Source organism: Nansenia antarctica (assembly GCF_963989245.1).
Source record: "Nansenia antarctica genome assembly, chromosome: 4".
In the NCBI taxonomy this organism is placed as follows: domain Eukaryota; kingdom Metazoa; phylum Chordata; class Actinopteri; order Argentiniformes; family Microstomatidae; genus Nansenia; species Nansenia antarctica.
The window spans coordinates 48,118,488-48,133,188 of record NC_137689.1 but is presented as its reverse complement, the minus strand read 5'-3'; the positions used below and the strand labels follow the sequence as shown (position 1 = coordinate 48,133,188).

Sequence of the window (14,701 nt, the reverse complement as noted above, 5' to 3'; positions counted from 1 at the left end):
GGTTAGGTTTAGGGTTAGAGCCTTCACCTGCTGTCCTAGGTTAGGGTTAGGTTTAGGGCTAGGGTTAGAGCCTTCACCTGCTGTCCTAAGTTAGGGTTAGGTTTAGGGCTAGAGTTAGAGCCTTCCCCTGCTGTCCTAGGTTAGGGTTAGGTTTAGGGTTAGGGTTAGAGCCTTCACCTGCTGTCCTAGGTTAGGGTTAGGTTTAGGCCTAGGGTTAGAGCCTTCACCTGCTGCCCTAGGTTAGGGTTAGGTTTAGGGTTAGAGCCTTAGGGTTAGGTTTAGGCCTAGGGTTAGAGGGTTAGGGTTAGGGTTAGGGTTAGGGTTAGAGCCTTCACCTGCTGTCCTAGGTTAGGGTTAGGTTTAGGGCTAGTGTTAGAGCCTTCACCTGCTGTCCTAAGTTAGGGTTAGGGTTAGGGCTAGGGTTAGAGCCTTCACCTGCTGTCCTAAGTTAGGGTTAGGGTTAGAGCCTTCACCTGCTGTCCTAGGTTAGGGTTAGGTTTAGGTTTAGGGCTAGGGTTAGAGCCTTCACCTGCTGTCCTAGGTTAGGGTTAGGTTTAGGGCTAGGGTTAGAGCCTTCACCTGCTGTCCTAAGTTAGGGTTAGGTTTAGGGCTAGAGCCTTCACCTGCTGTCCTAAGTTAGGGTTAGGTTTAGGGCTAGGGTTAGAGCCTTCACCTGCTGTCCTAAGTTAGGGTTAGGTTTAGGGCTAGGGTTAGAGCCTTCACCTGCTGTCCTAAGTTAGGGCTAGGGTTAGAGCCTTCACCTGCTGTCCTAGGTTAGGGTTAGGTTTAGGGTTAGAGCCTTCCCCTGCTGTCCTAGGTTAGGGTTAGGTTTAGGGATTAGAGCCTTGCCCTGCCGTCCTAGGTTTAGGGTTTCAAGCCCTCCCTGTTTGGCGTCTACCGCCTCACGTCACTTCCCCCCTCCCATCCTCTCTCGCGTCCATCTTGCTCCCCGCGTGTGTTCTCCTAGTGTGTGCAGGTCAGTGAGGAGCTCTCAAACCCCTTCTTCCCTGCACTTTCTCCCCTGCTCCGACGGCACAAGGTAAACCACAGCCTCGTCCTTCAGCTGGGTGAGATCAGAGGGGGGGTTGACGTCCAGGACGGTTGTAAACGGCTGTATGACGGGTGGGTCGGGGTGACACAGGCCCCCTCAGCCGCAGCAGATAGCGTTAGCTCCAACTCTTTAGCTTTGATACTAACCGCTAGCGAGACATTCATTCATTGACACATTGAAATGCAACTACCAACCATATCCCGAAGTCTTAATGTATGGCCTTATATTTGCGCCATACTTGCTCACATAAATGTCAACATTGTGTCTGACTGTCTGTGCTAGCAAGCCGGCTAACGTTAGCCAGCTTGTTAGCTCTCATCGTTTGAATGTCAGACTACCAGAGTTAAAGTAGCTAGACGTCATTATTATGGTTTATTGTATGTTCTGGTTTGACTTGGAAGTAGACATGAGTGTTTTGATACAGTGATGGTGACAGACTGGTTCATTGACAGCTGATATAGGTACTGTTCACCAGGCAGCTTAGCGCCTAGCATACTGTAGGCGAAATGTATCCGCAAATCTGATACGATCTCTGAGATAGTAGCCAGCCACACCACACCCACGCTATCACTGTTGGTGCACTTGGGTGTGTTCCTTCAAACTCTTCTATGGCTGCGTTCGTAAGTTCGCTCTGAGAGCACCGGAGCGCACACTGGGTTCAATGTCACAAAAGGGACTGTAATTTGATTGGACAAGAGGCATTCCATGAGTGCTGATCAGATTCCAGAGGGAATTTACGAACGCAGCCTATGTATCGTAACATGATAACCAAGATTAACCTTTCCTTGGAGAAGTTGCCATATTGTGATTGTCTTGTAACCTTTATTCCTCTTGTTCTAAACAAAGACAACATTATGATCTAGCACAATGCGTCAGCCAAAGATATGCCATACACAGTGTGACTAAGTCACTAACCATAACGGGAAATTATTTATTTTTTACAGATGAAAGAAATAATAATGAATCAAGAAAAGCTTGCCAAACTTCAGGCACAAGTCCGCATAGGTGGAAAGGTAAGAAGCTGGCAAAACTAAGCATGACTGTTAAAATGGGGTCATTCTGAAATGCATATTCTGAGTTGCGCATTAAATAGGCCTACTGTCTTTGAAATACTTATACACTTAAACACTTATACTGATCTGTCTCACAAGTTCATGAGCATGCACTTGCATCTATTTGGTTTGTTTTATAGGGCACTGCTCGCAGAAAGAAGAAGGTCGTACACAGAACAGCAACTGCAGATGACAAGAAGCTTCAGTTCTCCTTAAAAAAACTGGGAGTCAACAACATCTCTGGTATTGAGGAGGTAATACCACATTATGTAAATTCTTGCTGTATAGAATGAATGACATTGAAGTGCTTTTTCATGGTTTAATGACTTTAACTAGATCTTTACATTCTGCAGAGATACTGGAGTGACTTGGGTCATCAGGTGGAGTTGTTTTGCAAGATTATCGGCAACCGAGTGACACAAAGCTCTGATTCCGTCTGTTTTGGCAGGTGAACATGTTTACAAATCAGGGGACAGTGATCCACTTCAACAACCCCAAAGTACAGGCCTCCCTGGCAGCCAACACCTTCACCATCACCGGCCACGCTGAGACCAAGCAGCTGACGGAGATGCTGCCCAGCATCCTGAACCAGCTGGGGGCCGACAGCTTGACGAGCCTCAGGAGACTGGCCGAGGCCCTGCCCAAACAGGGTCAGTGTGCTGGGGAGAGAGAGTGGATACTAGGAGGAAACACTTTCAGAGTTTTAAGAGCCAAAAAGGGAGGGAGGGAGGGGGGAGGGGAGGGAGTGTTGGTGGAATAAAGCCATGACTCATTGTCATGTTCAAGAAACCAGTTTGAGATGATGTGAGATTTGTGACATGGCGCGTTATCCTGCTGGAAGTAGCCATTAGAAGTAAGAAACAACAATACTCAGGTGTGCCAAGAAAATGTCCCCCTCACCATTACACCACCAGCCTGAACCATTGAAGGCAGGATGGATCCATGCTTTCATGTTGTTTACGCCAAATTCTGACCCTACCATCTGAATGTTGCAGCAGAAATCCAGACTCATCAGACCAGGCAACCTTTTTCCAGTCTTCTATTGTCCAATTTCAGTGGGCCTGTGCAAATTGTAGCCTCAGTTTCCTATTCTTAGCTGACAGGAGTGGCACCCTGTGTGGTCTTCTGCGGCTATAGCCTGTCTGCTTCAAAGCTCGACGTGTTGTGCATTCAGAGATGCTCTTCTGCATACCTTGGTTGTATGAGTGGTTATTACTGATTTAGCTGACTTACTATCAGCTCGAACCAGGCCGGCTCGAACCAGGCCTCTGACCTCTGCCATCAACAAGTTGTTTTCGCCCAGAGAACTGCCGCTCACTGGATATGTTCTCTTTTTCAGACCATTCTCTGTAACCCTAGAGATGGTTGTGTGGGAAAATACCAGTAGATCAGCACTTTCTGAAATACTCAAACCAGCCCGTGTCACCAACACCCATGCCACGTTCAAAGTCACTTAAATCACCTTTCTTCCCCATTCTGATGCTCGGTTTGAACTTCAGCAGATCGTCTTGACCATGTCTACATGACTAAATGCGTTGAGTTGCTGCCACATGAATGAATGAATGAATGAATGGTCTTTATTGTCATTGCTAGTACAGGTACCAAACAACAACATTTAGGAGGGGTGGCTCCCCTGGTGCTACAAAAGAAAAAAAAAACAAGAAGGGAAGGAGCTGGTTTACATAAATAAAGGCTATGTACACTATCCACTATACTATACTGTACAGATAGACGACTAGGGTTGTCATATTGCACATAGTGTTATTGCACATTCATTTAAAGTGTCGCAGTTTGCAGGCTTGAAATGTACATATTTGTGCCTCAGCACAGCTGCCATCAATCCGTCCAGACTGTCCAGGGCCCAGAACCTAGGTCTTTGTTGTGTTCAGGGCCTGGATGGCCCTGGGGTAGAAGCTGTGCTTCAGTCTGTTTGTCCTTGAGGCCATGGTCCTGTACCGCCTTTTCGAGGGCAGCCGGGCAAAGTGTTCGTACCCAGGGTGGGTTGGGTCTCTGGAGATCTTGGAGGCCTTCCTGAGACAGCGTGTGTTGTCCAGCTCTTCCAGAGAGGGGAGGGGGGCGCCGGTGATCTTCTGGGCTGTTCTCACGACTCTCTGTAGCGCATTTCTCTCCGCGGTTGTGCAGCTGGAGAACCAGTTGCAGATGCCGTAGGTGAGGATGCTCTCCACTGCGCCGCGGTAGAAGGCCACCATTATCTCCTGCTTGATGTGTTCCTTCCTGAGGACTCTCAGGAAGTAGAGCCGCTGTTGTGCACATGATTGGCTGATTAGATTTTTTGGGTTACCGAGCAGTTGAAATGGTGTACCTAATGAAGTGGCCAGTGAGCGTCTTGTGTGTATGAAACATCTAAAAGACCAGATGCATTTGTTTTTCTCAACAAGTTCCTAACACATCTTTTCTGTTTGCACAGTTGGAGATGGAAAAGCACCTATCGCAACTGTGGAGGAAGAGGACGACGACGTTCCAGGTGAGTGGTGATGAGTGTCTTACGGTGATGAAGGCCTGATGGTTCAGATATGAATGCAGAGGCATTCCTGTGTGAAAAAGTATATCAAATATTGTTCCTCACTACAGATTTTATGGTATCCCAACCATTACACAGTAGCAGTTTTTTCCCCACCACCTCCTATGCATTTAGTTGACAGTCAACGGTGGACTCTTTGTCCTAGACAGTGTAGCAGCAAGGTTGCTCACGCCTGTGTGTCTCAACACACGTGTCATGTTATTTCACATTGTGGTCATTTATCTTCTCTCCCTAAGACTGAGGTTCTAGAACAAGTTACATCTGGGCTTGTGTTTTCACTCAGATAATAGAACGCTCGCAGGTTTGCTTACGTTTGGGAAGTGAAAAAAAGGGGGTCATGCTGAGGGGATCCAACAATGGCGGTAGATAGTAGTGCGGAGGAGCGAGAGGGGGAGGGGCGAGGGGGTTAGAGTGTTTGAAACTTGTGTTCGTTGTTTATGAGTTCTGAAAGTTCAGTTTGCTTTTCTTTGTAGAGGAAAGGGGCCGAACACATGAGGTTGCCATTACAATTACCCTGGCTTTTCCCAGGGCTCTCCTTTTCCCGCAAGCCTAGTTTTCACAAACGTATCAAACGATTACGTTCACGCGGAGGAACGGTTGAAGCCTGATGACACGGGGTTAACGGTCTGTGCCATCATGTTATTATTGGAGTTCGGTTTCTTTTTTTTTTCGTCCCCGACCAAAAATTACATTCAGACCTTGTGAATTGTTTCCATTTTAACCCTCGACCCTCTCCTGAGCCAAATATGGACCTGGCAGATTTATCAGATTTCATCGTACAAATGGGACCCTCCTTTTGATCCTCAGCGGGCTCCATTTCTACGTCTGTTTTTTCCAGTTCTCTAGCCGTATCCTGCCAAGCAGGGCTCATTCTCCGAGGGGGATTTGGGTTGGGAATTTGGGGGGTGGTGGTGGTGGTAGGGGGAATTACACCTGGGATCATGTTTCAGATAAACACAGTAATCTTTTCTGAAGTGTGGTCAGACTAGAAAGAGAGGCATGTGTGTTTGGAGAGAAGCCTTCCTCTTCCATGACTCCATATAACCATTGAAATCTTGTCGTTTCAGATCTGGTGGAGAATTTCGACGAGGCTTCCAAGGATGAGGCAAACTAAAGGAAACAGGCCGTCAAGACTTGACTGGGCTATGGCACAAGGCGTCTTTTTTTTTTTTGTATTTGCCACCCGACTCTTCGGGTGAGACTCTTCTAAGCTTTTTTTTGTGCACTGTAGTCTTGTGTGTCCAGGTTGAGTGAGAGATGGTGTGTGCCGTATGTGGTGTCTCTGGAGTTCAGCTGTTCCCTCCATGTTACTGAATCTTTGCAGCCTGGCTGAACCATTGTATGAATGAATGAATGAATGAATGAATACATTTCGTTGTTTGGTACCTGTACTGTAGCAATGACAATAAAGTCCATTCATTCATTCATTCATTCATGTTACTGAATCTTTGCAGCCTGGCTGAACCATTGTATCTGGAATAAACATTTGCTATTGTCAAAAGTTTCATTTGAGTGATGCTGTCAATGCAAAACATGTTTGCCCATGATAGGTTCATGTGTACTTCAATTACAATGTGCCAGAGAGCAACGCTGGATCCATTTAGTATCTGTGTACTACACTTGATACACTTAAGCTCTGATGTTTATCAAAGGTCAGATTGGTCGATGTTGTCACAAGAGAAGCAATGGGTTTAGATTCCCCCCTGAATAAACATGTCCTGTCCTTGTTTGATTTGGAATGGTTTGTTATTGGCTTTGGCATATGAAAGTATTATTGGCCAAAACAATAATTTTAGTAAAAGGAGTATACATACTGTTTTAAGACAAATTAGAAAGGTCTTGTGTATTTAATTTAATAACAAACACCAGGGTTTATTTACAATAACAAAAATGTAGCACCAACAATGATATGACGAAACACTACAAGACAAATGTATCCTTCCACGGTATTGTAACCATAATTTCAACATAGGCCAGTGAGACAAACACAAAATAAATAAACTAAACCATCCAAAAACAATGTCCAGGATCCATGAAGAGCATTAATCCTCTGCTCTATTTGACAACTTTGTTGTATTTGTCCATTTCATGAAGAGACAAATCCCAACATAAGATGTGCACACACAGCATGAACAGTGAACATTTGTCCCAAAAACAACAGGGCCTCAGCACAACACGTTCACACATCTCGGGGGTATTCCCGAGAAACGTCGCTAAAGGAAAAGGCTTATTTTGATCAATCTCGTGAGGCTGGATTTTAAAAATAAATCTCGCAGGATTTATCCAAATAAGCCTGGATTGTCTTTAAGTGACGTTGATGGAATACCCCCATGGTGCCCATCCTTGTTTTTAAATTATACATATTAACACACTTGCATGCTTCAAAACCATTCAAATAACAGATTCTGTATAGGACCCTAGACGTCCTACACGATTGTCCTCCATCACTCCAACCGCCCAGCTCTGCCTCACGATGACTCCCATGTCCATAGTCTTCCATGGGCCTCGATCACTCTCTGATCCCCATCAGCAACTTCAACAAGTGAGCCTCCATCACCTGTTGAACTGAACAGAACATAGGCAGGCATATCAGCAACGATAGCCTATGATTGACTGTACAGAGTCAATGGAGGTTAGGTAAGGCAAGTACTGTGTCTGGTACAGGCTTGGTACAAATCCAGCTGTGGATTTGACATAAGGGAAAATAGGAAGGATATGCTCTATGTTTATGAAATTACTCGCCTACATGCAATCATTTAAATGTACGAGTCCCTGCTTATACCAGCAGGCAAACGTCAGGCCATGAAATCACAGAAACTACTGAGGGTTGGCGTGTGCATGGCTGTGTAATCTGATTCCATAACAGATTACATCATGTCTAGGCCTTGGTATACAAAGCAGCACCATAAACATTTAACTTCCTGGTCTGATCTAACTCAGGTATAGTGGAACAGACCCTGAAATCCTCTAAGCTGCCTCATTTGAATAATTGTATCAAAACACAGAAATCTGATTGCGGAGAGAGTTACTGTTTTTCTGGGGACTAGAAAGCACTCTTTCACCAAATCCCCTTGTCTTTCTTTAAAGTGAGTCTGTCTGCATCATTTCTCTATTCATCAAAGTTGACCAGTATTGGGGTATTGTGTACACACAAGGCTAAGCACCGTCTTTAGAGAAAAGAGACACGCTATTTGAACTTATTCTTGATGATATGTTATACAGTATTTGTATTTGTGTTAAGTGATGTTTACCATTCCTGTGCCCCATCGCCACAGCCATGTCCATGGCGTTGAAACCAGAGTCAGACTCAATAGTGGGGTCGGATCCATTTTCTGCAAACAGGAAATAATCAAAGACATCCGTTTAGCCACTACAGACCTGTTTGGACCAAATTCTAATTGAACTAAAATAATTACAGTAATATTGTACTTATAGTGCCCCGCGGTGGCGTAGCGGTCTAAGCACTAGCCACTAGTGCAAGCTGCCCACCGGGGACTGGGATCGAATCCCGGTCTCGCCAGACCCGGATATGGCCGAGGCACACAGGGAGCGGCATATTGAGCGCCCGCTCCAGAGGGCGGTATAGGACTATTTCCAGACAAGGATCCGTCGCGCAACAGGGCCCCCGGGGTGCCGGAATAACGGTGCTGGGCTCGAGGAGCCAGTCAGCTAGTCTGCCTGGCGATCTCCTCTGGGGCTGCCGGCCACGGGGTCGTGCGGCGGATCCTACGCAATAGGCAGGGGATAATTGGATGCTAGGTTGGGTTCAATTGGATACCAAATTGGGTGAAAAAGGGATAAAATCTGAGAAAAAGTAATAATAAAAAAATAAAAATTTGTACTTATAAAAAATGGATAAAAATTCTGTTCCCTTCATAAACCATTTCTTAATTCAAATCAAAAAGTAATCTAAGGTAGTCCTTTTCATCCAGAAAGAAATCGCTGTGAGTTTGTGTGCCAGTCCTTCTTACCCAGGAGGATTTCCACACAGCGCACATGGTTCCCATGGACGGCGTAGAGCAGTGGAGCGCCTCCGTTCTGGAATCACAAAACACTACATCAAACCCAGACACACCTGGGGGGTATTCCATCAACGTTGTTAACGGAAAATCCAGGCTTATTTTGTCTCGCGTATAAGTCTTGCGAGAGTTATCAAAATAAGCCTGGATTGTCCTTTAGCGACGTTGATGGAATACCCCCCCAGTCAGGCACAAAGCCCTCTGCCGCCTACCACTTCAACCCTGTTGATAAAACCACTTGTTGAAAGTAATTGTGGGATACAAACATACATATTAAGAGGACAGTGAATGCAACAACTGACGCGCATCCCATTATAATCATGAAAGACAAACAATTCCACATAATATTTCCTACCCAATCATATTCGTTGACATCAACCCCACAGTCGATGAGCATCTTCACAATGTCTGTGTATCCCTTACTGCAGGCCAGAGACAAGGCGCTCTCCCTCCCCTTGGCCAGGAGGTTGGGGTCAGCTCCCTGAAGAAAGGTAGACGCGTTCAAATGTGTTTTACCACTTGGGTGACGTTTTACTTCATTTAAATATCGTGCGCGCGTTGTGGTTTGTAACCTTAGCATGTCGTCGTTACTTTGAGCGCGAGACTATATGTTGCCGTGTGTACGTTACTATCTTGTTTCTATGGATACAGTGACTCTCTGGGGGGTGTTTCTGAGTGTTTCTATGGATACAGTGACTCTCTGGGGTGTGTTTCTGAGTGTTTCTATGGATACAGTGACTCTCTGGGGTGTGTTTCTGAGTGTTGTTCAAATGCACGTACGTTCTGGAGCAGGAACTCCACCACAGCTATCTGTCCATGTGCAGCGGCCCACATCAGGGGGGTGAAGCCCTCCTCATCCTGCAGGTTAATCACCGTCTCTGCATTCATACCAAACAACAACACAATGATCAACAACACCTCCCACATTATTCCTTGTCAGTCAGGGAAGCTGCACTGTATCGACCAGTCGCGGTAACATTTTGGTCTTTCTTTCAAAGCAGGTATTCATTGTACAGGGTTGTATGCATTATATAGTAGGGGTGTGCCGAGTATGGAGGACTGATTTTGGGGCGTTCTACAGATAAGATAGCATGCCTGATCCATAAGATAGCATGTCTGATAAGCAGCGTTAGAAAGCCATTACCGGAACAAAGTGTGTCTAGTGCATTTGATTTCAACAGCATAACTGAGGCTGCATAATTCTAACGAGCCCATCTCATCCCGCCACCCTGAGGACCTCACCTTGTTCGATCCTGCTGGCCAGGAACACCATCTCCCCCTGGGCTGCCAGCTGGTGGATGGACAGTGCTGAGAAAACAAGACATATATGACATATTTGCTTAGGTTAGATTAAACTTTTTTTGTCATTGCACAGAGTACAACGATTATTATTTATTTTGGCTCAAGGGCACAACGGCAGTGATTAGGCACCTTGATGATAGATATGATGCCAGCCCAACCCTCCTAGTCACCAGCTCACATGCAGCTCCCTCCTGAGGCGGGGATCGGACCAGCGACCCTCTGATTGCTAGTCGGCCTCTCTAACCTCTAGGCTACCTGCCATCCCCCCGCAGGTGATGCAGCTATCATTCCGAGTTGGATTGACAGGGAAGATTGACATGGTCTTGCTGATGATGGAAATAGGTGGGACACACCCACAGTATAGAGGCTAGCGTTAGCGTACTCTGGAGATACGTACAGTGTACCAGAAGAGGCGTGGAGGAGACCTCGTTGCCACGGTGTTTGTTGGTGAGCGTAGTGGACTGTTTGATGGGGGAGAAGTGTTTGGTCGTCGAGGGCGTGTAAACGTGACGGACTTGTATCCCTGGCGACGGGGACGTCTGAATATTGCACTCGGCTGGAAGAGGAGAAAGAGACAACGTTAGGACTAGAGCAACGTTCGATTCCTTCAACAGAGCAGGGAATGACATGGCTGATTCTCATGTTGCTTCACATCACACTGAACTACTTCAGGGCCCAGTTGTTCCAAAATGTTTTAATCTGGATCAGAACAATCCCGATTCCTTTTTCGCTATCCAGGATCAGATCGAGCTGGGTGATTCCCCCCAAAATACGACTCAAAATCAGCCCGATAGATCTGATCCCGGATAGCAAAAAAAAGAATTTGTTCTGATCCAGATGAAACGTTTTGGAACAACTATAGGCCCTGATGTTAAGACAGCACTGAAAAGGTTAGTGCCGGGGGTACCTTTAAACAGAACGGACGCCACCTCCAGGTCTGAGTTGACCTGGTCTTGGATATTCTTGCTGTCCTCCTCGTTGAGGGACTTGACGAACCTCGAGCACACGTTCATATCAAAGCGGTTGGGAAGAATGAACTTGATTCCCATGGCGAGGTTCTGTCCACCGTGGTCGTCTGCACTCACACCCACCGGGTGTTCTGTCTTGATGCTGCTCAAGTCCGGCATCACGCAGATCCCCTCCATCTCCTCTGAAACCAGTTGGCACGCCACAGTCCTCTCTGTGTTCATGCCCACGGACATGCGGTCGGTGCTGGAGGGTGTGACGTGCTCTGGTCGGGCATAAGATCTCAGTGGAAACCCTACACGTGGACAAACAATGACACTGTTAACATGTGAACGAATGGGTATCTAATATGGATTCCTGATACTGTATCTTGAGCACATCAGGGATAGTGTACTCGGTGTGAAGGAGCTGGGTGCTGCTGGGTCATTAAAGAACAGAGATGAACAACAAACCATCGGACAACAAGCATGTTCCACCTAGCACCAGCCTGCAGCACAGCTAACGTTACAGCTAAGTTAGCAGCTTGAACAAAAAGTAGTGGTTTAATTCTTCAGTCCAATGTTTTCTAATATACTATCGTATAGAAGTTAGCCTATTCATTCTAGACATTGAAGAAAATACAAACGTTTCGCGCACACACGGACGGGGACACAAACCATAACAACAACAGAGGCTAGCTGCTAGCTACATACGCGTTAGCTACATAGCTAGAAACAACTCGAAAGGCAACAACATTCTCTCGTCTACGGTCTCGGTTTGAATCCCTACTAACGTCTTTACTTCTAAGCGATTCTATAAAGAATGAATAATGTCTTACTCAATTACAACATGATGTTGTGCTTTTAATCCTTGGGGTGTTGGTGTGTTGCACAGATTTGACAGCTCTCTGAGCTTGTTGTGATCAAGGGTGTGTTCGTAAATTCGCTCTGGAACTCTGATCAGCACTCATGGAATGCCTCTCGTCCAATCAAATTACTCGGTCGCTCTACGACGTTGAATCCATTGTGCGCTCCGGCGCTCTCAGATCGAATTTACGAACACCCCATGGTTTTGGCGAATATTCGCGCATGACAAGTCAAATCAATAACGTTTTTATTCAAATGTGTCAGAACTGAGATTGTTAATTAGAGAATGAACAATACCATTTTAAAAACAGTTTTATGCTTGCAAATCTAGTATGCTCATAAATGTTCAATCATGAATTGAATTGATTCAGAAACACACAGATACTGGACTTCTTCTCGTTGAGGTTTGGGTTCTCCCTCGATGCTCTGAGGGAAGGAAAATAACAACAGTGATGAAACAATCAACAATTCTATTTGGATAAAAATCATTTTATAGGAAACCTGTCCCCTACCCTCCTCCCCTACCCCCCCCCCCCCTCCCCTTCCTCAGGGTTTCCACACCTTCTGAAACATCAAATTCAAGCACCTTTCAAGCACCTTTCAAGGACTTTCAAGGACTTTCAAGACTCAATTCCCTCAAATTCAAGGACCCAACACAGCATAGTTTGAGACAGAACTAGTTGACGAGCTAAGTAAAACATTTGTATTTATTTTTTTGAGAGAGAGAGAAGGGGGAATTCAAGCACTTTCAATGACCCATGTCTATTTTCAAAAACTTTTAAGACCTTGATTTCTTTTTCTCAAATTCACAAACGTTCAGGGATTTCAAGGACCCGTGGGAACCCTGCTTCCCCCTCCTCCTCTCCCCCTCCCCTACCCCCTCTCTCCCTCCTCCTCCCCCTCCCCCTCCTCACCGTATCATCTCTGTCCATCGTACGGCCTCCTGCAGCTCCATCAGTCTCTCCTTGTACTGGTTCCTCTCCATCAGGACCCGGGCCATCTCCACCCTGGTGAACCGCTTCCTCTGGGCCGTGGGCACGTCACTCTGTAACACACACACACACACACACACACACACACACACACACACACACACACACACACACACACACACACACTAGAGGTCAGCATGGCCCTTAGACACACGCACATGCACGCGCACACACTTTAGCACATTACTCACATACACACACACATACACATACACTATAACACATTAGTCACATAGAGATAAACGTACAACACACACACACACGCACACGCACATGCGCACGCACGCACGCACACACACACACACACACACACACACACACACTCACGTCATCGTCCTCATTCTTGGGCCTCTGTTTGGCCTCCTCCAGCTCAGCTCGCATCCTAAAAGAAAACACACCTTTAGAGTCACCCTAAAGTCCACAGCTTGGAGTAAATAATTACATCAAAACAGGTGCACACACACACACACACACACACACACACAGCAGGACATCTGAACGGGCAGCTCAGGAACCGCTCTGTTCAAACACCTCACCGATAAGCGCTGGATGAATCAGTCTACTTCTTCTTACAATCATTCTCCAATTCAGACTCACTTCTTGAGCTCCTCCTCCAGCTCCTTGTTCTTCTCCTCCAGGCGGGTCTTGGCCTGGTTCACAGCGTCCAGCTCTCCCTGGAGCACCTCCTTCTCACAGGCCAGCTCATCCACACGCGCTATCAGGTCGTTCTTCACCACGTTCAATGCGTTTCTGAGATAGATAGATAGATAGATAGATCTTCATGTAGTCAGGACAGTGCACATTAATGAGTGGGGCAGTCCCACTCATATTTTTTCATTTTTATTGACAGATAAAGTGACGTTTTGACAGGAAGAATGGGTGAAAGAGAGAGAGGAGGGATGACATGCAGGATATGTCCCCGGCCGGAAGAGAAAAACATGTCCACTTTGGTGTATGCTTCTTTGCCTTGCTTTCTCACTTGAACTGCTTCTCAATTTCTTTTAAGACAGCTTTTTAAATATATAATTTTTTATAAAAAGTAATATAGTCATAAATACAGAGTCTATCCCATATAGATACAGTACACCAGTGTATATGTATGGTCTGGTTACCTTTTACATTGTTTCATTAGCTGTGACTGAGGTGAACGGCCGCATCATTGCCACCAAGCCTGTGCATGTGGCCCTGGCCCTACACAAGGAGGATTGCCAAGCACAGCGCGAAGAACTTATCACGAACCAGTACATGCAGAGGATGGCCAGCTTCCACACCGTGCCCAACCCAGTCATCAACCCCTACCAGCCTGGTCCAACATTCTGCATTCCACAGGCACCTGTGGAACCAGACCTGTGCTGCCTTCTACCTCACCCCCTGGGTGAGACCTGAGCACTTCCAGAACATGGCCAAAACCAGGCGTTCATTGGATCCTAGGCCTCAGACCTTCAATGCCGAGACCATCAACAAAACATTTATCATGAATATGCTTTTGATTATGAGTATCTAATAAAATAATATTGCAAAATAAAAAAGATATTAAAAAATATCATCCATTAGAAAATGTTTACATTATTGACGGTGCTATGTCTGTAAAAGGGTAGGTTGGATGTCAATCAACGGTGTATAGCTGTGCATTTTGGAAAATTATTTTGGTTGAAAACCGCTTGTTCTTTAGAGACCAAAACAACATTCTGCTTATATATCAAAACACTAACATTGCTTCTTTAGGGTCTTTGATGAAAACAGTGCTTTTGAGTACTATATATACACGTGGAAAATACTTTTTTCCTACGAATATCTATTCACTCCATAGTGTATGTGGTTCAGAGTGCACCAAATAAATCTCCTACTGAAGGTTTCCTGAACCCCTACATAGGTGAAAAACCCAAACTCTGTACAACATAATTTACACTGCTGGCTACAGTCCTTGAGGTA

The 14,701-nt window shown here is 45.8% G+C and overlaps 2 protein-coding genes across 3 annotated transcripts; one reads left to right on the top strand and one right to left on the bottom strand.

The window, feature by feature from the left end:
* Positions 1-920: 920 nt before the first annotated feature.
* btf3 (basic transcription factor 3) lies at positions 921-5,840 on the top strand. 2 transcript variants are annotated; one of them, XM_080528968.1, is made up of 6 exons: positions 921-1,039; positions 1,996-2,064; positions 2,244-2,357; positions 2,552-2,753; positions 4,532-4,588; positions 5,713-5,840. In XM_080528968.1, exons 2-6 carry the CDS (start codon positions 1,996-1,998, stop codon positions 5,757-5,759), a joined length of 489 nt encoding a protein of 162 aa, XP_080385094.1. In that variant the 5' UTR covers positions 921-1,039; the 3' UTR covers positions 5,760-5,840. The 2 variants fall into 2 exon arrangements, with proteins under 2 accessions (XP_080385094.1, XP_080385095.1); XM_080528969.1 differs by having other exon boundaries at positions 933-976.
* Positions 5,841-5,978: 138 nt separating this feature from the next.
* ankra2 (ankyrin repeat, family A (RFXANK-like), 2) lies at positions 5,979-11,830 on the bottom strand. Its single transcript, XM_080528963.1, has 9 exons — positions 11,750-11,830; positions 10,874-11,227; positions 10,364-10,522; positions 9,907-9,972; positions 9,445-9,542; positions 9,020-9,145; positions 8,617-8,683; positions 7,897-7,977; positions 5,979-7,210 (listed from the first exon to the last, which is right to left on the bottom strand). The coding sequence occupies exons 2-9, from the start codon at positions 11,166-11,168 to the stop codon at positions 7,155-7,157; spliced, it is 948 nt and encodes a 315-aa protein (XP_080385089.1). The 5' UTR covers positions 11,169-11,227; positions 11,750-11,830; the 3' UTR covers positions 5,979-7,154.
* Positions 11,831-14,701: the final 2,871 nt, after the last annotated feature.